Source organism: Oncorhynchus masou, chromosome 26, assembly GCF_036934945.1.
Source record: "Oncorhynchus masou masou isolate Uvic2021 chromosome 26, UVic_Omas_1.1, whole genome shotgun sequence".
Lineage (NCBI taxonomy): Eukaryota > Metazoa > Chordata > Actinopteri > Salmoniformes > Salmonidae > Oncorhynchus > Oncorhynchus masou.
The window spans coordinates 12124851-12150582 of record NC_088237.1 but is presented as its reverse complement, the minus strand read 5'-3'; the positions used below and the strand labels follow the sequence as shown (position 1 = coordinate 12150582).

Sequence of the window (25732 nt, the reverse complement as noted above, 5' to 3'; positions counted from 1 at the left end):
TAAATCTTAAAAGAGTTGTGCATTACTGACATTCCTACAGAAAGCTGTACGTCATGGCAACAATCTACCATATCTGACGGAACGAAAGGGAGAGTAGCTGGGAGATGGATACTGGGAGAATAAGAGAGAAAGGCAAGGTTGAGAGATCTCCCGAGAGAGAGAAAGAGAGAAAAAGTGAAAGACAGAGATAATGTAGTGAAACAGAGAAGTAAACTCCTCTCTCTGTCTGCTATGGCAGCTGTTCTCTCAGGCCTCCTGGATACGCACTGCTGCCTTCTCTCTTTCAATATGCACACTAACAATAGTGCTCTAGGAAACCTTTCTCTCTATCGCTCTATATATATATATATATATATATATATATATATATATATATATATATATATATATATATATATATATATTCCAGCGGTAATGAATGAGAAGATTTCCAGAGGACTCTGGGTAAAACCACTATCTTTAACCTGCCTCCACACATCCCCGCCCGCCACATCTCAAAGACGCCAGACGCCGGCGCTGGCCGCTTGCTCCTGTCTGTTCGTCTGTCTCCTCCTGCCTTGCATCATTAGAACAGAGAGAGAAGTGTCCAGACTGGTTGTTACAATACTGCCACCCAGGCTACAAATTGTTAAGGCTAGCAGTGCAACACAGCTGCCTATAAATCCCCGACCCACCCACCCACCCACACACACACACACACACACGTGATGTGATGCTGGTAGAGAAGCAGAACACGAATACTATCACACTATCAGTGAGAGGGAACAACTTCTTCCTCTTCTCCCCTCCGTTCATCCCTCGCTTTGCACAACAGCGGGGGAACATGCATGCAAATGTGAGAGGACTCCGTGCGGAAAGAATCATGGCACATCCTCAGGAAAGGATTTCTGCCCGGCAAATTGGTGTCAATATACGGCCCAATATTTCTCACTGTTCCCTGTCCAACCAACGAGGCCGATTATGCAGACGCAACTGATGCAAGTTACACACTCACACAAACGGACGCGCACACACATGCACAGACACGCACTGACACACATAAACATCACCTCCGGAAAGAGCCTGTTCCAAACCATATTAGCTACTCTGATGACGATTACTGGATACAAGCAAGCTGACTCATATAATTGTTCAGTATGTCCCGTATAAGGGTAATTCGAGCCCAGCATTACAAGTCAGTGGAGCATGGTCCCTGAGCCATTTCTGAAAGTAGTAACATGGAGATATCGACATTTACATTTCACACGATTCTGCATCGTTAACCATGACCTTCACTGTGTCAGTGTAAGCAACAACATTTACCCTTCTTTACCACAACACACACACACACGACAAACCGCAAACTCACCCTTCAGTGGGTAGCCGCAACAACCATTGAACTGGACGAGCCAAACAACACACCAAAGTCCTTTCATTGACCTCGCCCTCATTGGTCTTTATAGTACATCTCACATGACCAGACACAACCCCCAAAGGAGAATGGGGTCAGAGGCCCCTTTAACCGACACACAGGTCTTCAGCTAGTGGTGGGCGATGGTGAGATGAGCTGAAGTGCTGAAGTAGAGAGTAGGGTTTTTCAGATGGAAGACTGTTGTTTGAACCTGATCTTCTCCAGTCAGACACTCGGGCTTATGTTTGGTTTGAGGTGAGGTTGTCTTTCTGCTGTGCAGTTTGTGGGTAGAGAGAACGGATTCTAGGTAAGTTGTTCTCCTACTAAAAGGCAGGGAGGCAAACCCCTGAAGATGCAGTTACAAGGCACAGGTCTAGGATCAGCTTACTCTTTCCTAATCCTAACCTAAACCATTAAGGGGGAGAAAGACCTAAGATCAGTGTAGCAACATCCTCCTAATCTGAGATAATCACTGCATACCCTGCCAACAGCTCTTCCCTGTGGATCCCCAGAGAGAGAGAGAGAGAGAGAGAGACAGAGAGAGGAGAGAGAGACACAGAGAGAGAGAGATAACGTGTTTTAGCATGGGTAAAATCTCTGATGGGGAGAATACAGGAGAGAGGGACCGGCTGAACGAGGGTTCAAAAGTCTCCCTATCGTGACAGAAACAGAGAGAGTGTTTTGATAGGCCTGATGCAGAAATCACCCTGCAACCCAGATGAATTAAACATAACATGGAAGAAGGAGCTGAGAGGAGGAGATGAGAGAGAGTGGCTGCCAGCACCCAGCAGTGTGGGCCATACATCTGTACTGCTAATGGGGGAGACAACACACACACACACACACACACACACATGCACGTACACACAGAAGCATGCACGTCGGCACATGCACGCAGGGATGCACACACACAAACACACACATGCAGTAATGAGGACACATCTTCGTCTCCATTTTCCCTCCATCCCACACTAACCGGTTACCTCAGGGGAGGCTCTACCTGGCAGATGAGGAAACAGCTCTGTGATAATAATAACTCAACTCCCTCCTCCTAAACATGTACGGTTGATCCTCCCTTTTCCTCCTCCCTCATTCTCTCTCGTTCTTTCTCTCTCTCTCTCTTCCTATCTTTCTCTTGTCTTTGTGTGGCTCTCTTCCTATCTTTCTCTTGTCTTCATGTGGCTCTCTTCCTATCTTTCTCTTGTCTTCGTGTGGCTCTCTTCCTATCTTTCTCTTGTCTTCGTGTGGCTCTCTTCCTATCTTTCTCTTGTCTTCGTGTGGTTCTCTTCCTATCTTTCTCTTGTCTTCGTGTGGCTCTCTTCCTATCTTTCTCTTGTCTTCGTGTGGCTCTCTTCATATCTTTCTCTTGTCTTTCCTATCTTTCTCTTTGTCTTCGTGTGGCTCTCTTCCTATCTTTCTCTTGTCTTCGTGTGGCTCTCTTCCTATCTTTCTCTTGTCTTCGTGTGGCTCTCTTCATATCTTTCTCTTGTCTTCGTGTGGCTCTCTTCCTATCTTTCTCTTGTCTTCGTGTGGCTCTCTTCCTATCTTTCTCTTGTCTTCGTGTGGCTCTCTTCCTATCTTTCTCTTGTCTTCGTGTGGCTCTCTTCCTATCTTTCTCTTGTCTTCGTGTGGCTCTTCTTCCTTGTCTTCGTCTTTCTATCTTGTCTTCGTGTGGCTCTCTTCCTATCTTTCTCTTGTCTTCGTGTGGCTCTCTTCCTATCTTTCTCTTGTCTTCGTGTGGCTCTCTTCCTATCTTTCTCTTGTCTTCATGTGGCTCTCTTCTTAAACCCACCCCCCCCCTTCTCTCCTATAAGACATATGCATTAGCCTAATAATACACTTGATTACGATCCATTACATACATGCTTCTGGCATACAGAAGCCTTTCTTCGCTGTGCCCTAACCCTCCATCCACCCCGCAGGCATCATGTTGGTAGCCGATCCGTGCAGTTAATATGGTGAGGGATAACATCCACCGGGTTTATAATGAGATGAGTGCTTCTTGGCTCAACACGGCAGCTGATTATAATGATTATTAAACTACCAGAAACCTGTGGCATATAGTTTATCAGGATGTGAAAGCAGGAACCAGAGCCAGCCTTTTTGTTGTGTTTCACAGTGGAAGGGAGCACAGAGGCTGTGTAGCCATTGGTCATGTGCCGTTTTAGTTTAGAAGTGGGCGGGTGAGTAATGGTGTTTTTGGTGGTTTTTTTTACTCTAAACTCAACGTCAAGAGTCCTCATGTCAACCGAAGATGTTTTGGCCTCAAGATCTCTGAATGCTTTAGGTACTTTACATTTGCCAGTTGGTCTGAGATTTGATCATTTGCCTGTCTTTTTTTATTGTCCTAGTTGGTCATTCGCAGTTCTTGCCTGCCTCGGGCAAGTTTCAAAACCATCCAAACCATTGCACTGCTTCTCTAAGCCCTACTATCATTAGGCCAAGGGAAGATATTTAATCACAGAGTTACGAAACACCGCAGCTGAAGAAAACACCTTTTTTTGGAGGAGCTCCAAACTAAGTGGCCCTCAGTCTGAACTTCACAAAAGCCTCCTGTTCCTGTTGACTTCTCTTCTTCCTCTCTTTCCTCTCAAGAGGAAGTCTTTTGATTATCTTCCCCAGAACAGAGCAGAGCAAGGGAGGGAGGGAGGGAGAAGAGGGAGAGAGAGAGAGAGAGAGAGAGAGAGAGAGAGAGAGAGAGAGAGAGAGAGAGAGAGAGAGAGAGAGAGAGGGAGAGAGAGATGGGCAAAGGGAGAGGGGGAGATAGAAGGGTTTCCTAGAGCACTATTGTTAGTGTGCATAATGAAAGAGAGAAGGCAGCAGTGCGTATCCGGGAGGCAAGAGAGACCAGCTGCCATAGCAGATATACCTCCTCTGTTTACTGACTTTAGCAGACACACAAACACACACATGACACAACTCTCATAGGCCCGATGAGGTAATGTCGCATTTCTCACAAAGCCTAATGGACTTGCTGATTTCATTACGGTGTGACTGTGGCAGAGGAGCGAGATCTGCAGGTCCATACATCTGGTGATGTCAGTTAGTCTAATGTCAGCATTTTAAAATGCATTTCGAGTGAATTAAAAGGATGCATTTACAATCACAGCCGACACCGCATGGCTTAACGTTCTATTAATACTCCATTGGCTGAGGAAGTGTTCAGTGTGTGGTGGCCCGGCAGGCAAGCGGCAGACAGAGAGTGATGCATTAAGTCTCCCCGAAACAGCTGTCTGAGATTTCCGGCTTATTGAACTTATCTCCAGGTATTGATTGCTCTTCTAACGTTGTGAGTGGGGGGCGGCGGTAGGCCGCGCATGCACATACACGCACGGACACACACACATGCAGACAAAGGTACAGGGGGCGGGGGGGGGGGGGTATTTTCTGCGAGCGGCAGCAGCAAATGAGGCGTCCATTCAGTCTCAGTCTCTTCAGTCTCCCTGTCCAGCCATCCGGTGGCTCACCCACAGTTTGAGGCTGTGTGATGCTGTTAATATGGGGACCAAGCACAGAGAGGGAATAGTAGACTGGAGATGAAGGTCAGAACATTGGGAGACTTTAGTTCTGCAGGGTTGCCAATGTACCTTATTTCTTCATATGAGCGACTGATTGAAGATGTAAAGATGTCTTTTGATATCTGTCCTACAAAGTGTACAAAGGCTTGTTGAAGTAATTATCTTTTTGTTTTCTCATGATTTGTCTGCTCTCTCCCTGACACACAGCGTTGTATATTCCTCTTCTTACTCTCTCCATCCCCCTCTCTCCCTTTCTCTTCCCGCTAACTGGCTGTATAGCTGTCATGCTAGGGTCAAGTTCTCTCTCTCTCTCTCTCTCTCTCTCTCTCTCTCTCTCTCTCATGAACACGAGGGAGACAGAGAGCTGGTTTCAAACGCAGGGCACAGCAGGTGTTTAAAATAATGGACCACAGGAGGAGGCAGGTAACTGGGTCCAGGGGCAGGCAGCAGGTCATACACAGGGGGACCGAACGGCAACAGTATAGGCAGGGAAAAGGCTAGTAACGTCGACCCAGGAAATCAGGCAATAGGTGAATGACAGGAAACTCTCTCTCGGTCTCTCTCTCTGTCTCTCTCTCTCTGTCTCTCTCTCTCTGTCTCTCTCTCTGTCTGTCTGTCTCTCTCTCTGTCTGTCTGTCTCTCTCTCTCTCGCTGTCTCTCTCTCTCTCTGTCTGTCTGTCTCTCTCTCTGTCTGTCTGTCTGTCTGTCTGTCTCTCTCTGTCTCTCTCTCTCTGTCTGTCTATCTGTCTTTCACCCAGTAGATATGGGAGTTTTTCAAAATTGGATTTGTTTTCGAATTATTTGTGGATCTGTGTAATCTGAGGGAAATATGTCTCTCTTATATGGTCATACATTGGGCAGGAGGTTAGGAAGTGCAGCTCAGTTTCCACCTCATTTTGTGGGCAGTGAGCACATAGCCTGTCTTCTCTAGAGAGCCATGTCTGCCTACGGCGGCCTTTCTCAATAGCAAGGCTATGCTCGCTGAGTCTGTACATAGTCAAAGCGTTCCTTAATTTTGGGTCAGTCACAGTGGTCAGGTATTCTGCCGCTGTGTACTCTCTGTGTAGGGCCAAATAGCACTCTAGTTTGCTCTGTTTTTTTGTTAATTCTTTCCAATGTGTCAAGTAATTATCTTTTTGTTTTCTCATGATTTGGTTGGGTCTAATTGTGCTGTTGTCCTGGGGCTCTGTAGGGTGTGTTTGTGTTTGTGAACAGAGCCCCAGGGGACTCTTCTCCAGGTTCATCTCTCTGTAGGTGATGGCTTTGTTATGGAAGGTTTGGGAATCGCTTCCTTTTAGGTGGTTATAGAATTTAACGGCTCTTTTCTGGATTTTGATAATTAGTGGTTATCGGCCTAATTCTGCTCTGCATGCATTATTTGGTGTTCTACGTTGTACACGGAGGATATTTTTGCAGAATTCTGCGTGCAGAGTCTCAATTTGGTGTTTGTCCCATTTTGTGAAGTCTTGGTTGGTGAGCGGACCCCAGACCTCACAACCATAAAGGGCAATGGGCTCTATGACTGATTCAAGTATTTTTAGCCAAATCCTAATTGGTATGTTGAAATTTATGTTCCTTTTGATGGCATAGAATGCCCTTCTTGCCTTGTCTCTCAGATTTTTCACAGCTTTGTGGAAGTTACCTGTGGCGCTGATGTTTAGGCCAAGGTATGTATAGTTTTTTGTGTGCTCTAGGGCAACAGTGTCTAGATGGAATTTGTATTTGTGGTCCTGGTGACTGGACCTTTTTTGGAACACCATTATTTTGGTCTTACTGAGATTTACTGTCAGGGCCCAGGTCTGACAGAATCTGTGCATAAGATCTAGGTGCTGCTGTAGGCCCTCCTTGGTTGGTGACAGAAGCACCAGATCATCAGCAAACAGCAGACATTTGACTTCGGATTCTAGTAGGGGGAGGCCGGGTGCTGCAGACTTGTCTAGTGCCCGCGCCAATTCGTTGATATATAGGTTGAAGAGGGTGGGGCTTAAGCTGCATCCCTGTCTAACCCCACGACCCTGTGTGAAGAAATGTGTGTGTTTTTTGCCAATTTTAACTGCACACTTGTTGTTTGTGTACATGGATTTTATAATGTCGTATGTTTTATCCCCAACACCACTTTCCATCAGTTTGTATAGCAGACCCTCATGCCAAATTGAGTCAAAGGTTTTTTTTAAATCAACAAAGCATGAGAAGACTTTGCCATTGTTTTGGTTTGTTTGGTTGTCAATTAGGGTGTGCATGGTGAATACATGGTCTGTTGTACGGTAATTTGGTAAAAAGCCAATTTGACATTTGCTCAGTACATTGTTTCCGTTGAGGAAATGTATGAGTCTGCTGTTAATGATAATGCAGAGGATTTTCCCAAGGTTACTGTTGACACATATTCCACGGTAGTTATTGGGGTCAAATTTGTCTCCACTTTTGTGGATTGGGGTGATCAGTCCTTGGTTCCAAATATTGGGGAAGATGCCAGAGCTAAGTATGATGTTAAAGAGTTTTAGTATAGCCAATTGGAATTTGTTGTCTGTATATTTGATCATTTCATTGAGGATACCATCAACACCACAGGCCTTTTTGGGTTGGAGAGTTTTTATTTTGTCCTGTAACTCATTCAATGTAATTGGAGAATCCAGTGGGTTCTGGTAGTCTTTAATAGTTGATTCTAAGATCTGCATTTGATCATGTATATGTTTTTGCTCTTTATTCTTTGTTATAGAGCCAAAAAGATTGGAGAAGTGGTTTACCCATACATCTCCATTTTGGATAGATAATTCTTTGTGTTTTTGTTTGTTTAGTGTTTTCCAATTTTCCCAGAAGTGGTTAGAGTCTATGGATTCTTCAATTGCATTGAGCTGATTTCTGACATGCTGTTCCTTCTTTTTCCGTAGTGTATTTCTGTATTGTTTTAGTGATTCACCATAGTGAAGGCATAGACTCAAGTTTTCCGGGTCTCTATGTTTTTGGTTGGACAGGTTTCGCAATTTCTTTCTTAGATTTTTGCATTCTTCATCAAACCATTTGTCATTATTGTTAATTTTCTTCAGTTTTCTATTTGAGATTTTTAGATTTGATAGGGAAGCTGAGAGGTCAAATATACTGTTAAGATTTTCTACTGCCAAGTTTACACCTTCACTATTACAGTGGAACGTTTTACCCAGGAAGTTGTCTAAAAGGGATTGAATTTGTTGTTGCCTAATTGTTTTTTGGTAGGTTTCCAAACTGCATTCCTTCCATCTATAGCATTTCTTAAAGTTACTCAGTTCCTTTGGCTTTGATGCCTCATGATTGAGTATTGCTCTGTTTAAGTAGACTGTGATTTTGCTGTGGTCTGATAGGGGTGTCAGTGGGCTGACTGTGAACGCTCTGAGAGACTCTGGGTTGAGGTCAGTGATAAAGTAGTCTACAGTACTACTGCCAAGAGATGAGCTATATGTGTACCTACCATAGGAGTCCCCTCGAAGCCTACCGTTGACTATGTACATACCCAGCGTGCGACAGAGCTGCAGGAGTTGTGACCGTTTTTGTTGATTATGTTGTCATAGTTGTGCCTAGGGGGGCATATGTGGGAGGGAATGCTGTCACCTCCAGGCAGGTGTTTGTCCCCCTGTGTGCTGAGGGTGTCAGGTTCTTGTCCGGTTCTGATGTTGATTGGTTGGGGTGGGGGTGTGGATGTGGATGTGTCTGGGTGTACTGTGGTCTGGATGTAATTCCTCTTGGCGTGGGTCCTCTATGTGTAGGTCCAGGGGGGGGGGGGGGGGTCCTGCAGGTCTGGGAGGGTGTCTCGCTGGTCTGTGTGGGGTGTCTATTGATCTGTTGCTCCTGTGTGAAGTGTTGGGGATACGTTTGAGAGCGATGTCCTTTAGAGTCCGGGCAAAGGTGGGGACTGCTGCCTTGTAGAGATGGACCTGGTTATAGAGGCTGTTCAAGTCCAGGGTGGAGTGGTGGGCCAGGAAAACATTTGGTTTTGAAGCACAGTCACGGGAAATACTTGCGTTTACCCGCTGTATTGTGGCAGGGTGGAAGTCTTTTCGTGGTAGCAGGGTGGAGATAACCACTTGTGCGTTGGGGAAAGTAGAAGAAGCCTTTTCAATCACTCCCTTCAGTGCTGTGGCCACCCTTTCCTGCTGTGCTCTCAGGTTGTTTGTGCCTGTGTGTATTGTTATGTGGCTGGGTGAACCTAATTGGTCCTCAGACAAACTCTGGACACCAGAGTTTAGACACACTGTGTTTGGGAAAAAGTTTTTTTTCTTCTATATATTTCCCATTTGAGTCCATAAGTAGTACAATCTGTGTCTTGTGTTTGTCCTCAGTGGGTGTGGGGGGGTTGTCAGAAGGGCTATCAGGGTGGCTGACAGGGGGGGTGCTCAGAGGGGGTGAGAGCCGCTGGGCTTGTGGTTCTTCATTTGTCTGTTCTGCTGTGATGTCAACTCTATGGTCAGGGTCAGGGTCTGGTGTGGACTGTTCTGCTGTGGTGTTGAGACTTTTGTCAGGTGCTGAGGTGGGCTGTTCTGCTGGCTTCTCTGTGGGGGTGGCCACCTCTCTAGTGGGTTGTTCTCTGTCACACACCATCCACCTCAACCTGTTGAAGTTGTCTCACCACAGTCCAGAGTGCAGAAATGGTTAAGGGGGTGTTGTTGTGCTGGACTGTTGTCTGGGTCTGTGCTGACTGAAGTGTAATCACCTGCTGTTCCAGCTCCACCTGCCTTACCTCCAGCTGGGTGAATTTGTCCTTCATTTCAATGAGGGAGTGGTAATCTGTGCTGGGAGGTTGACTCTCCGCTGGGGGCTGCTTGTCTGTGGGATTACATAATGAAGAGGTCTGGTCTGACCCGCTCGGGGTGGGGGTATCTTTATCAAGGGAGAGCTTGAAAGTCCAGCTGAAACTGTTTGGGGTTACCCTGTACCATTACTGTTCCGGACTTATAGATATTTATATTACCTGACTCAGAGTCCTCATTATCAAGTATTCTGAGTTTCCACCACTCGTCAACCCCCCTCTCTTAACAAAGGGGTAGTGTGCTAATATAGGACTGTGCCATGCCAGGGGATGGTTTGTGTGGAAGATAAGGTTGCTGATGTTCCCATTTTTGTAATAGTCAGCAAAAAGTGTCTCTTGATTTTCCATAAGGAGCTTCATTTTGTAATCTTTTCTTGCCTTATCATTCTTTACATGCACAGGGTACTGTATTTTAATTACCTCTGAACAGCGGGAGGGAGCTTCTAAGGCCTCTCCATTTGGTTGGGGTAGACTGTGTGACTCTCCTGCCATTGTTGGGCTAATGGGCTTTGACACCTCTCACTTGACACGTCAGTGCTAGTTGAAGCTATATCAAGCTTGGCAGAATTATGTTAGAATTCTGTCCTTATAAAGTAATGTTGTGTATTTTTCTTCTTGGCTTTTGGAAATAAAATATAGTTTCAGACTAAACAGCTCATCTCTCTCTCTCTCTCTCTCTCTCTAAACACGCTCTGCTCGGTTTTCCTGCAGACCATAAACATAATAACACTGAGATCAAAGGTGATGTGAAGCTCATATATGAATACGATTTAGATTGTATTTCATTTCGCCTACATGTCCTAAAAACCTTAGACACAGCATTGTATATCCCTCTTCTTACTCTCTCCATCCCCCTCTCTCTTCCCTCTAACTGGCTGCAAAGCTGTCATGCTAGGGTCAAGATCATCATCGAGCCATTATTCCTCGCTAGTTAGCCCGGGCTGGTTCCTGTAGAGAAGGCGTCCATCTTGTCCTGAGCAGTCAGAGCTAGAGCAGCTGTAATCGGGCTGTAATGAGATAGCTCTTTCCAGCATGGCCGTGTCCTTTCCTCACGGCTCTACGCACACACACACACACACACACACACACACACACACACACACACACACACACACACACACACACACACACACACACACACACACACACACACACACACACACACACACACACACACACACACACTGACTCCACGGCTCCACGTCTCAGGGCCTAATTGGTTTTGGCTCTTCTGCCCATAGAAGGGTACTGGAGAGCCTCGTATAGGTAGGGTGGCCCCGACCAAGACCACAATATGGTCGAAATATAGGAGCTGCCACTACTGCACTGTAGCTCAATAAATAACTTTTTGTTAGGGCAGGAAAAAATGAGTGGATATTGTTCTATTTCTCTGCCCAAGTTCTTTGTCCAGCGTTCTGTGCTTTTGTGGATGAGGATAAAAAATACTGTTATACAGGACGCTGAGACTGAGACCCGCTACACTGCGAATTTCCAGTTTCAATGAACGTAGCACTACCATGAGGGCTGTAGTTGGATCAATACAGTCAATATCCTCACCAGTGTTCTAAAGTGGAAGTGTAGCAGTCCTTTGTGTATGTTTTCTTTCCTTGCTAAAGCGGGGGATTCTCACTCCACACTGTCAGGGGACAGGGTAGTTAATAAATGATCATAAGAACACATCAATGCCATTCAACCACGCTCTACAGACAGACATACTGGAGCTGAGAACAATAGAGATGATTTTGGCTTGATGTTCAACACTGAACATGGATGAAAGCTCTCGGCTTGTATCCCTATGACTCATTTGACAGACAACAATGAAGTGCAGAGAAGAAAAGAGGATAGAAGAAAAAAAATACACGCTTCTAGCTCTCCGTCCATCCATTGGAGGTTTTGGGGAGATTTTCTGAAAAGTTCCATTATCTGAAAAAATAAATTAAAAAAAATACTATATTTCTAAAAGGTTTTGCAGTTTTAGTTGAATGCATTCTGTCAAAGTTTTACCCCGGTGTGAAAGTGAAAGTACAGGCTGTATTCCTTCCTTCCCACGCACGGAACTACAATTAAGGTTTCTCATAGACTGAAAAGGAGGGGACCTTGGAAATATTTTCAGGAATAAAAGCGAAGAGAGAACATTGACGGTGAAGAGTGAAGACCTTATCAAGCTTTTCATTAGACCGCCCGAGGATTCATGGAGGACAATGGAGGTGACCTGCGTAGTGGGAGGCACTATGTGTCATGTCACACCACTCTGGGCTCTGTTCTAACAAACCTAACAGAATGGTACATCTAAGCACAGGTGGGAGCGCTGTCGGTCCAGGGTTTGTGTCAGAAATATTTGAGCTATTTTCACCATCACAATTATCAGCGCACTTGCTGGTGTTGGCGCGAAAGGGATGTGTTTTGATGAATAAACAAGCGGGTGGGTGTGTCGAGTCGTGGCCTCTCACTGGCCAATCAGAACGTGCTTCGTGGCGAAATATGTGGTTGCTTCAAGTTGTGTATTTACGGTCTTTTATGGATCGCCTTGGAATCAACTCCAATTCCAATGTTAGTCAGTTATAGTTTATTAAATGGCTTACAGAAACTAAATAACACAATGTAGACCAGGTCCTTTTGACCAGGGCCTGTAGCTGCACTATATTGTGCCATTTGGGACGTTGGCCTAGACTATCCTATTCATCAGAGCAGGAAGGGGTGGGACACACATGTCCTCGGAAGCTGCTGTATCTTATTTTCTTCACATGAGAGACTGATTGAAGACGTAAAGATGTCTTTTGATATCTGTCCTACAAAGTGTTCAAAGACTTGTTGTGGCTATTTTTCTACATTCACTTCAGCTGCTCATTGAAAACTGAATCACAATAGCCCGACAGCAACTGAAATGAGATTTTCTCGGCCAATAACAGTCCCTAAATGTGTTACTTCACAGAGCGTTGTCACAATGACTTACAGTACTAGAGGGGATGTTGTTGGTAGGCAACCACAGAACACGACGTTTCTAGATAAGAGAGGCACTCAGTCTGAGTTGAGAGGATGAAAGAGACACTAGTCTGTTTGATATCTTGCTTGCATTCCGAGTCAATCCCTCCATGGTGATGACTGATGACTGATGACGGACCCGGGCGAAAAGAGAGAGAAAGAGAGAAGAGCAACACAACAGGGAAAACATCATCGACGTTGAGCCAAATCTGAAGCATCATGTTTTTGGACTAAGAAAATAGGAAATATCCGCAGCATACTTACACGTTTGAATAAAACCAAGCAAAGTCATTCAATGGCCTCTGAATCAAGCGATAACACAACGTCTGAAGTGGGCTGCATAATAAGTAGGTGCTCGACATGAGACAAACCATGCCTCCTGAACGACCCCCTATTCCCTAAGTGTGCACTACTCTATAGGGAATGCACCATATAGAGAATAGGGTACCATTTGGGACAGAACCAGAATGTCCTTTAGATGACTGTGGGGTGTAGGGTGTAGAGTCTCAAGCTGAACAGAACAGGAGAACCGGTATCAGATGCAGTCCGCACGATGTAGCATGTGATTGCTGCTACAGGTTCGGTTCCTTATTGTCTTCCTTCCCCCTGGATCTGCAATGCACCACCGTCTGGGTGTGCATGTGTGTCTGGGTGTGTGTGTGAGAGTGAAAACAAGAGAGATAGGTAAAGGAGACGGGAGAAAAGGAGAGAAAAAAGAGACGGAGAATGAGAGATAATGAGAAGATAAAGGAGAGTGGGAGAGGGGCAGAGAGAGGGAAGGGAGGAGAGGGAGGGATAGCGCTAGGAAGTGCGCGAGCAGGAAGGTGTTCTCTCCATCAGCATGAGTTTCTGTCGGAGTCAGAGAGCACATCGATAACACCTGCACACTGGAGGGAAGGAGGGATACACACACACACACACACACTGGGGATCAGTGGAGGGGTCATCCAAGTGTCCAATCTCATGCTGCTGAGAAAGGTTAGATCCTCTGCAGGGTTTGGTGAGGAAGGATCATTAATACGTGCACCGGCCAGTGTGTGTGTGTGTGTGTGTGTCTGCATGAGATATCTCCATGCCTGGTGTGTGTTTTCCCTAGATCGTTCTGAAACCTCACTACTGAATTAGGCTCTTCCTCTCGCTGGATTGATTTTCCGCCTGTGACGGTAAGCAGGGGGATCGGGCCTATCGGATCAGCACAGCTCCTCTAAGTTGCATTGGATTGGTATGGATCCCTGGACCCTGCTGCGGCCATGTCAAGGGCACTGTGGATGGTCCGACTCAATGCCCTCCTAACGGGTGCAGATGAGCTCCATACTAAACTACAGCAAGGAATAGAAGTGTGCTTCTACTGACTCTCTCGTTGTCCCGCCGCTCACACACACACACACACACACACACACACAACACACACACACACACACACAAACGCACACACACACCTAACTTTATCCAATAACATCCGTAACCTTGCTATGCCAGACATGATGTAGTATAAGAGGCTGTAGCTGAACAACACAAAACAACATACGTCTACAACATTATCTACATCGGTCGCCAGCAGAAAACACATTCACTCCTCTGGTATCATTACTATTAACCTCCTGTTCAACTCCAGAGTGGCAGAAATCGATACCAACACAACATGCCTCTTCTCTGTGTAGTTAGCTTGAGTAGAGTAGCCCCGGGCCTGTTGAAGACGAGATACTAGATGTAAACAACGTCAACAGTCCGACAGAAATTCATCTTGAGGCCTCTCGGCATCGAAAAACCAGCAGCAGTCAATAGGAAGAAGATTTACTGATTTCTAGTAAGTAGTCTGGTAAAGTGCAGTTTGTCAGGCCTCGCTCTCTGCTCCATGGCCTTCGACATTCATCTCAGTCAAGTGGGCAGTGACATTTAGCTCTATTAAAGGAGGTTACTGTCTAAAATGGTGGGGAAGTACTATGTTAGCCGTGTTTTTAGTATTCATCAGGGCTAGAATGGCCATAGTAGGACTTGAACCTGAAACCTTGTGTTTATCGGCCCAATAGCTTATGGATTTCTATTTCTACGAAATCTATGGATTTCACATGACTGGGCATGGGCGCAGCCATGGGTAGGCTTGGGAGGGCATAGGCCCACCCACTTGGGAGCCAGGGCCACACGCTGGGGAGCTGGCCCAGCGAATCAGAATTTGTTTTCCACCACGAAAGGGCTTTATTAAAGAGAGAAATACTCCTCAGTTTCATCAGCTGTCTGGGTAGCTGGCCAGATGAAGCTTGGTTACACATTGCCTGAGGTTGTGAGTCCGGTTGGACGTACTGCCATATTCTCTAAAACAACGTTGGAGGCGGCTTATGGTAGAGAAATTAACATTCAGTTCACTGGCAACACCTCTGTTGGACATTCCTGTAGTCAGCATGCCAATTGCACGCTCCCTCAAAACTTGAGACATCTGTGGCATTGTGTTGTGTGACAAAACTGCTCATTTTAGAGTGGCCTTTTATTGTCCCCTGTACAAGGTTCACCTGTGTAATGATCATGCTGTTTAATCAGCTTCTTGACACAACTGTGAGGTGGATTGATTACCTTGGCAAAGGATAAATGCTTACTAACAGGGATGTAAACACATTAGTGCAGAACATTGTAGAGAAATAAGCTTTTTGTGCATATGGAAAATTTCAGGGATCTTTTAATACAGCTCATGAAACATGGGACCAACACTTTACATGTTACATTTATATTTTTCTTCAGTATGGCTATGGATGCTACAGTATTTACAATATTCCATTTGTATTCAATCCATGTGGATTTTGCTGAAGCCACAAGAGTGGTAAAGTTTTGCTCAGTGTTTGTGATTAGACGACAATGCCACTGTATGAATACAATTTTGACCTGATGCACTTACAGTCTTAAAACTGCCTCGGGGACGCAATTCATTTTGGATCGATCAACACAAATTATGCAAATCACGGGAGTTGAATGGAAACACAACAAATGAACAGGCGGCGAGATGAATAAATAATACCATAACCAAAAGAAGCAGAATAGACAGTTCATTTGAATATGTATTATGTTATTTAGTGGGAGATGTAACGCCTACTTACAGTATGCTCTTCGGGGGCCCGAGAGGAACAAAACAGTCAAATAAGCACACCGCTCATAAAAAAACGTTTAAAGCATTTACTGGAGTCTCAAGTCAAGCTCCAAGCTGTTAACCATCTGCAGCAAGCACAACGTGTTGTAACTATGTTAGGAGAAGGGGATGGATACCCAATGGCACCTCTAGTTAAATAGCTCAAATACATAATGTACAGTGCATTCGGAAAGTATTCAGACCCCTTCATTTTTTCCCCATATTTTCTTACGTTACAGCCTTATTGTAAAATTGATTCAATTAAATATTTTGCTCATCAACTTACACACAACACCCCATAATGACAAAGCAAAAAACATTTAATTGTATTATTCAGACCCTTTGCTATGAGACTTGAAATTGAGCTCAGATGCATCATGTTTCCATTGATAATCCTTGAGATGCTTCTACAACTTGATTGGAGTCCACCTGTGGTAAATTCAATTGATTTCTCATGATTTGGAAAGTCACACACCTGTCTATATAAAGTCCCACAGTTGACAGTGCATGTTGGAGCAAAAAACCAAGACATGAGGTCAAAGGAATTGTCCGTAGAGCTCAGAGACGGGATTGTATCAAGGCACAGATCTGGGGAAGGGTACCGAACACTTTGTGCAGCATTGAAGGTCCCCAAGAACACAATGGCCTCCATAATTCTTAAATTGAAGTAGTTTGGAACCGCCAAGACTCTTCCTAGAGCTGGCGCCTGGCCAAACTGAGCAATCGGGGGAGAAGGGCCTTGGTCAGGGAAGTGACCAAGAACCCGATGGTCACTATGACAGAGCTCCAGAGTTCCTCTGTGGAGATGGGAGAACCTTCCTGAAGGACAACCATCTCTGCAGCACTCCACCTATCAGGCCTTTATGGTAGAGTGGCCAGACAGAAACCACTCCTCAGTAAAAAGCACATGACAGCCCACGTGGAGTTTGCCAAAATGCACCTAAAGGACTCTCAGACCATGATGAACAAGATTCTCTGGTCTGATGAAACCAAGATTGAACACTTTTGACTGAATGCCAAGCGTTAAGTCTGGAGGAAACCTGGCACCATCCCTACGGTGATGCATGGCGGTGGCAGCATCATACTGTGGGGATGTATTTCAGCGGAAGGGATTGAGAGATTAACAGCAAAGTACAGAGAGATCCTTGATGAAAATCTGCTCCAGAGCGCTCAGGACCTCAGACTGAGAATGACCCTAAGCACACAGCCAAGACAATGCAGGAGTGGCTTCAGGACAAGTCTCTGAAGGTCCTTGGTGGCACAGCCAGAGCCCGGACTTAAATCCGATCTAACATCTCTGGAGAGACCAAAAAAATAACTGTGTAGCAACGCTCCTCATCCAACCTGACAGAGCTTGAGAGGATCTGCAGAGAAGAACGGGAGAAACTCTCCAACTACAGGTGTGCCAAGCTTGTGGCGTCATACCCAAGAACACTTAAAGCTGTAATTGCTGCCAAAGATGCTTCAGCAAAAATGTCTAAAACAGTTTTTTCTTTGTCATTATGGGGTATTGTGATGCCATTATGGGGTATTGTGATGCCATTATGGGGTATTGTGATGCCATTATGGGGTATTGTGATGCCATTATGGGGTATTGTGATGCCATTATGGGGTATTGTGATGTCATTATGGGGTATTGTGATGCCATTATGGGGTATTGTGATGCCATTATGGGGTATTGTGATGCCATTATGGGGTATTGTGATGCCATTATGGGGTATTGCGTGTAGATTGATGCGGGGTGGAACAATTGAATCCATTTCAGAATAAGGCTGTAATGTAACAAACTGTGGAAAAAGTCAAGCGGCCTGAATACTTTCCGAATGCCCTGTATAGAATATTATGCACACATAATAAGGCACAAAATAGATGAATGTAGCATGGCCATTAGCAGGAAAGGGAAGCAGGATAAGTTAAGATAATTAGCAGAGAAATATGAAGAGATTATTAGTAGTATGAACTATTTCAGTGAGAGCCAGTAAAGGGAAGCATCACTGAGGAGGAATAGCATGGGTAACCCTACGCACTCTGTGGGAGGACTGCTCTCAGAGAGGATGGATCATGGCTCATGGAGGACACTAGGGGGAAACAAAACGGGGCAAAACGTCAATCATTTCACTAACTACTTCATGAACTACCCTGGAGTCAAAGCTTAATGAATGTTCAAGATGTCCTCTGATAAAGAGTGGGGAGAGAGCAAAAGGAGGCATGTACACAGTGGCTTTTGATGAGGGAGTGGTGTGTGTGTGTGTGTGTGTGTGTGTGTGTGTGTGTGTGTGTGTGTGTGTGTGTGTGTGTGTGTGTGTGTGTGTGTGTGTGTGTGTGTGTGTGTGTGTGTGTGTGTGTGCTCCACGCGTGCGCCCGTGCTCTACTTACCATTAAAGTTGACAGCTCTGATATGGCTGAGTAGTTCCTTGCCATCGATGTTGGCCATCTTTGGGCACAGGCCTGGGTATCCATAGCAGAGTTCCCTGTGCATCCGGTGCAGGGCATGGGCCATAGCATACACGGCATCCATCACAAACTGCACCTTCCCCTCCTGCTCGTAGCTGGAGTCCCGACCAACCTTCTCCAGACCTGGGAGAGAGGAGAGAGACAGATGGATGGTTAGACAGATGGAAACATCCAAGTGTCTATTTGGCAAAGATGCTAAATGTATAACATTACATTATAATAGCATTTTAGTGAGAAAAAAAAAACTGACCTTGGAAATTCAGTTGAGCGTACTGACACACGCGAGCACACACGCGCGCACACACACACGGAAAACTTGCTTTCTTTCTAATGCAGTCGAATATGTGCTTATGTAACTGATAGCATCATTATCATAATTAGCTCATAAAGAGGCGAAAACAAACTCCTTGATGCATAAACATGAACATCTCTAATTTATTAGGATGCCTTTCCACCATTTTCATCAACGTTATTAAAGTGGAACTGCAAAAGAAAATGGAAAAAAGGGTGGATTTTCAGAAGCAACTAATTTTTATTGAATTCTTTCAGCTTTTAACTCAGCGTTTTACGCAGTACAAGCCATCGGGCAAAAAAAGCAACACATTTGTAAATAAAAAACTTGCCCGGGCTAGGTGAATTAACAAGAGTCTTCAATCAATACGCGTGTCTGTGTGGAATTAATAGGCTCAGGAGCAGGAAATCCATTTCAGTTTTATAACGGCTTCCACACAGCAGGCAAGTCTCACGTGAAGGTGATGCATTAGCAGGACACACACACAAAACACACACACACACACACCTGGTTATTCCCTATGAAGGATACGGTCCAAATTACAGTAACAGGGGACGGAGGCTGACTTCACAAGAGACCAAACAACTAAGAAGGACATTGTGGGCCCACTGGAGCAATCATACAAATCAGTCCCAATAGTTAAAAGCCACTCAAATCGACAGGACTCAAATCAGAAGTACTGCTTCCCTCACGGTCCAGAGCCATCCACTCCACTCCTAGGTAATCCCACCAGGTATAGGCACTGACTGCAGAGGAACTGACTCAGTTTATCCCAAATAGGATCTGGGAGCTTATCCTATCGGAAATAAGCTCCCAGTGCCTTAGAGCTTATAACATGAATAAAGAAGTCCTCTGACATAACCCAAGCCAGTAAAGAAACACTGGGGACAGGAGCTGAGCCATGAGACTCAATCTGAATTCCATCCTGGTTTTGGCGTGACACAGTGGAGCGATAGCTACTATATCGCTACTAAGCCCCAGACACACTGTCCCGCTGGTATAAGGGATTTTGGAGCCAGGCGCAGGAATACACAATAGGGTTTTTTTAATACACCCAAAACAAAACATGTATACAAAAACACTGGGCTGTGCCCAAACAAAGGAGTGAGGGTAAACCTGGCTGAACGACGAGGGCCAATACACAGGATAACAGCTGCACCAACGTATAGGTACTCACACCACCAACGGACATGGGAACAATAACCGACAGAGACAGAGGGAACAGAGGGCACATATACAGTTGAAGTCGGAAGTCTACATACACCTTAGCCAAATGCATTTTAACTCAGTTTTTTTTTCACAATTCCTGACATTTAATCCGAGTAGAAACTCCTTGTCTTCGGTCTGTTAGGATCACCACTTTATTTTAAGAATGTGAAACGTCAGAATAATAGTAGAGAAGGATTTATTTCAGTTTTTATTTCACATTTCCAGTGGGTCAGAAGTTTACATAAACTCAATTAGTATTTGGTAGCATTGCCTTTATATTGATTAACTTGGGTCAAACGTTTCGGGTAGCCTTCCACACGCTTCCCACAATAAGTTGGGTGAATTTTGGCCTATTCCTCCAGACAGAGCTGGTGTAACTGAGTCAGGATTGTAGGCCTCCTTGCTCGCACACGTTTTTTCAGTTCTGCCCACAAATCTTCTATGGGATTGAGGTCAGGGCTTTGTGATGGCCACTCTAATACCTTGACTTTGTTGTCCTTAAGCCATTTTGCTGCAACTTTGGAAGTATGCTTGGGGTCATTGTCCATTTGGAAGATCAATTTGCCACCAAGCTTTAACCTCTTGAGATGTTGCTTCAATATATCCACATCATTTTCCTACCTCATGATGTGGAGGGACTAGTGAAGTGCACAAGTCCCTCCTGCAGCAAAGCACCCCCACAACATGATGCTGCCACCCCCATGCTTCATTGTTGGGATGGTGTTCTTCGGCTTGCAAGCCTCCCCCTTTTTCCTCCAAACATAACAATGGTCATTACGGCAAACAGGTTATATTTTTGTTTCATCAGACCAGAAAGACATGTATGATTTTTGTCCCCATGTGCAGTTGCAAACAGTAGCCTGGCTTTTCTATGGCAGTTTTGGAGCAGTGGCTTCTTCCTTGCTTAGCGGCCTTTCGGGTATATTTACAATGTCCTTTGCTGTTGTTCTGGGATTGATTTGCACTTTTCACCACAAAAGTATGTTCATCTCTAGGGAGACAGAACGCGTCTCCTTCCTGAGCAGTATGACGGCTTCGTGGTCCCATGGTGTTCATACTTTGTTTGTACAGATGAATGTGGTACCTTCAGGTGTTTGGAAATTGATCCCAAGGATGAACCAGACTTGTGGAGGTCTACAATTGTTTTTCTGAGGTCTTGGCTGATTTCTTTTGATTTTCCCATGATGTCAAGCAAAGAGGCACTGGGTTGGAAGGTAGGCTTTGAAATACATCCACAGGTACACCTCCAATTGACTCAAATGATTAGCCTATCAGTCAATTAGCCTATCAGAAGCTTCTAAAGCCATGACATACTTTTCTGGAATCTTCCAAGCTGTTTAAAGGCACAGTCAACTTAGTGTGTGTAAACTTTTGACCCACTGGAAATGTTTTAAAGTGAATTATAAGTGAAATAATCTCTCTGTAAACAGTTTTCGGAAAAATTAATTGTGTCATGCACAAAGTAGATGTCCTAACCGACTTGCCAAAACTATAGTTTGTTAACAAGATTTTTGTGGAGTGGTTGAAAAACGAGTTTTAATGAATCCAACCTAAATGTATGTAAACTTCCGACTTCAACTGTATAACATACTAATCAGGGGAAATGGGAACCAGGTGTGTGTAATCAGACAAGACAGTCCTGGGGTTGATGATAATGAATCCCGTTCAGTGAAGCCTAGAAAGCCGGTGACTTAAACCTCCTGAACTGGTGAACAGAATGAGCATCAGTACCAGGGGGATCTGTGACACACACATAATAAACCCTACAGTCACACACACACACACACACACACACACACACACACACACACACACACACACACACACACACACACAGCAGGCTTGCGGTCCAGCCAACCATATAGCCAATCACCCTGTTGAGCTGCTCAAAAAGAAAATGGCATCCATCTCATCTCAGTCCCCAGAGAAGACTACACAGGGTGCATCCTATTCCCTATATAATGTACCCATAGGGCTCTGGTCAAAAGTAGTGCACTATATAGGGAATAGGGTGCCATTTCTGGCTCAGGCATGGAGGACTAGATACCCTCTGCCATTCCCTCTACTGACTTACAGGGGAGGGTTGGTGGAGCTACTGCCGTTACAGAAAACAATGCTGCTACATTTCCTTCGATTGCATCATTACAGTTGAATCCCCCCCTAGCTGACTGGCTGGCAAGGTGAGATACAGCAGTTGTCATGTTTACTGTCTGTCTGTCCCTGTCTGTCCCTGTCTGACACACAGCAGATCCAACCCTGGGGCGGCATGTAGCCTACTGGTTAAAGCGTTGGGCCCGTTATCGAAAGATTGCTGGATCGAATCCCTGCGCTGACAAAGTAAAAATCTGCCATTAACCCACTGTTCCCCGGTAGGCTGTCATTGTAAATAAGAATTTGTTCTTAACTGTCTTGCCTAGTTTAATAAAGGTTCAATTAAAAAATACACATATACACATACTGCAGCCATTCCATCACTGTCAGCTCAGACAATGCCAGCCCTGCAAAAATTAATTTGCCCGTTCTGCTATGCTTTAATAATCTGGAAGAACACAGGCGGAAGGCAGGGAGAATTTACATAGCTCATTGTGACTGTGTAATAATAAGCCTGGCTGTAGAGGCAGATATTTGTTCTCTTATAAACTAGCACACACACAAAGAAATATACACACATAAACAGCATGCTAGCAGTTACCATATACTCCCAGTCATTGTGCTAAGGCTCGTGGGTTGAGTGGGTTGTGCCGTGGCGGAGATCTTTGTGGGCTATTCTCGGCCTTGTCTCAGGACGGTAAGGCGGTGGTTGAAGATATCCCTCTAGTAGTGTGGGGGCTGTGCTTTGGCAAAGTGGGTGGGGTTATATCCTGCTGTTTGGACCTATCCGGGGGAATCGTCGGCCGGGGCCACAGTGTCTGCCGACCACTCCTGTCTCAGCCTCCAGTATTTATGATGCAGTAGTTTATGTGTCAGGGGGGCTATATCTGGAGTATTTCTCCTGTCTTGTGTAAATTTAAGTATGCTGTCTCGAATTCTCTTTCTTTCTTTCTTTCTTTCTTTCTTTCTTTCTTTCTTTCTCTCAGAGGACCTGAGCCCTAGGACCATGCCTCAGGACTACCTGGCCTGATGATTCATTGCTGTCCCCAGTCCACCTGGCCATACTGCTGCTCCAGTTTCAACTGTTCTGCCTGCGGCTATGGAGCCCTGACCTGTTCACCGGATGTGCTACCTGGCCCAGACCTGCTGTTTTCAACACTCTAGAGACAGCAGGAGCGGTAGAGATACTCTGAATGATCGGCTATGAAAAGCCAATGGACATTTACTCCTGAGGTGCTGACCTGTTGAACCCTTGACAACCACTGTGATTATTATTATTCGATCATGCTGGTCATCTATGAACATTTGAACATCTTGGCCATGTTGTGTTATAATCCCCACCCGGCACAGCCAGAAGAGGACTGGCCACCCCTCATAGCCTGGTTCCACTCTAGGTTTCTTCCTAGGTTCTGAGAGGTTTTTCCTAGGTTCTGGCCTTTCTATGGAGATGTTCCTAGCCACCGTGCTTCTACATCTGCATTGCTTGCTGTTTGGGGTTTTAGGCTGGGTTTCTGTACAGCCTTGTGACATCAGCTGATGTAAGAAGGGCTTTATAAATACATTTGATTGATATAAATACGTTTGATTGAGTTAGCACATTTGCTAACACTAGTTAGCCACTTCCTTCAAACCACAGGCAGAGACTTAACAATGGTAACCACAAGTTTATCTGACTCTCATTGCCAAAATTAAGTATACGTTTAACTCTGCAAAGCCATGGCTATCCCACCACCCAGCAGGGTCTCATACCTGCAGTGATCTGAGATGCGGGTTCATTTAGAAAAGACACATCCAAACAATCTACCTGGTCTGTCATCAGCAACCAATCAAATGTGACATCTTTATAAGTGAAGCAGCTCAACCAATGCAATGCTGTCACCAGCACTCTTCACTGCTAAAGCAACCATCAGGACCACAAAGCAAACGGTACAGGGCCCAAATTCATAAAATAGACGTCTCGGAGTTGGAGTGCTGATCTAGGATCAGTGACGCCTTTTAGATCATAATGAATATGATTACATGGACAGGGAGCATGTTATCCTAGATCAGCAGGACTCATACTCTGAGATGCTTCGCCTTCCAGATTACAGGTTACCTCACCTTTATTAACATCATGCATTTAAAAACACCAATCCCCAACACACACAAATATCAGGACATAAACAACCCCCACACACACAAATATCAGGACATAAACAACCCCCCCCACACACACAAATATCAGGACATAAACAACCCCCACACACACACATATCAGGACATAAACAACCCCCACACACACAAATATCAGGACATAAACAACCCCCACACACATAAATATCAGGGCACAAACAACCCCCCCATACACACAAATATCAGGACATAAACAACCCCCACACACACAAATATCAGGGCACAAACAACCCCCCCCCCATACACATATCAGGACATAAACACCCCACACACATCAGGACATAAACACCCCACACAAACACATATCAGGACATAAACAACCCCCACACACACAAATATCAGGACATAAACAACCCCCCCCCACACACAAATATCAGGACATAAACAACCCCCACACACACAAATATCAGGACATAAACAACCCCCCAACAACACACAAATATCTGGACATAAACAACCCCCACACACACAAATATCAGGACATAAACAACCCCCAAACACACAAATATCAGGACATAAAGAACTCACACACACACAAATATCAGGACATAAACAACCCCTACACACACAAATATCAGCGATAAACAACCCCCCCACACACACACACACACACAAACACACAAATATCAGGGCACAAACAACCCCCCCATACATATATCAGGACATAAACACCCCACACAAACACATATCAGGACATAAACAACCCCCACACACACGAATATCAGGACATAAACAACCCCCACACACACAAATATCAGGACATAAAGAATATAAACAACCCCCCCCCCCACACACAAATATCAGGACATAAACAACCCCCACACACACAAATATCAGGACATAAACAACTCCCACACACACAAATATCAGCATAAAGAATATAAACAACACAAACACACACACAAATATCAGGACATAAACAATATAAACAGGACATAAACACCCCACACAAACACATCAGGACATAAACAACCCACACACAAACAAATATCAGGACATAAACAACCCCCACACAAACACATATCGGGACATAAACAACCCCCACACACACAAATATCAGGACATAAACAACCCCCACACACACAAATATCAGGACATAAACAACCCCCACACACACAAATATCAGGACATAAACAACCCCCACACACACAAATATCAGGACATAAACAACCCCCACACACACAAATATCAGGACATAAAGAACTCCCAAACACACAAATATCAGGACATAAACAACCCCCACACACACAAATATCCGCAATAAACAACCCCCACCCCCATACATAAATATCAGGACACAAACAACCCCCACACACACAAATATCAGGACATAAACAACCCCCACACACACAAATATCAGCGATAAACAACCCCCACACACACACAAATATCAGGGCACAAACAACCCCCCCATACACATATCAGGACATAAACACCCCACACACATCAGGACATAAACACCCCACACAAACACATATCGGGACATAAACAACCCCCACACACACAAATATCAGGACATAAACAACCCCCACACACACAAATATCAGGACATAAACAACCCCCACACACACAAATATCAGGACATAAACAACCCCCACACACAAAAATCAGGACATAAACAACCCCCACATACACAAATATCAGGACATAAACAACCCCCACACACACAAATATCAGGATATAAACAACCCCCACACACACAAATATCAGGACATAAACAACACCCACATAC

At 44.9% G+C, this 25732-nt stretch overlaps 1 protein-coding gene across 3 annotated transcripts in view; it reads right to left on the bottom strand.

The window, feature by feature from the left end:
* Positions 1-25732, bottom strand: part of LOC135514811 (metabotropic glutamate receptor 8-like) — a 309019-nt gene that overhangs the window by 36815 nt on the left and 246472 nt on the right. For 2 of the 3 annotated variants that reach the window (XM_064938436.1, XM_064938435.1), the window contains exons 7-8: positions 18159-18359; positions 17810-17860 (exon numbers count right to left, since the gene is read on the bottom strand). In XM_064938436.1, the coding sequence (XP_064794508.1) occupies positions 17810-17860; positions 18159-18359 (252 nt within the window). The remainder of the gene's footprint in view (positions 1-17809; positions 17861-18158; positions 18360-25732) is intronic. The other variant, XM_064938437.1, reaches the window with a different exon arrangement.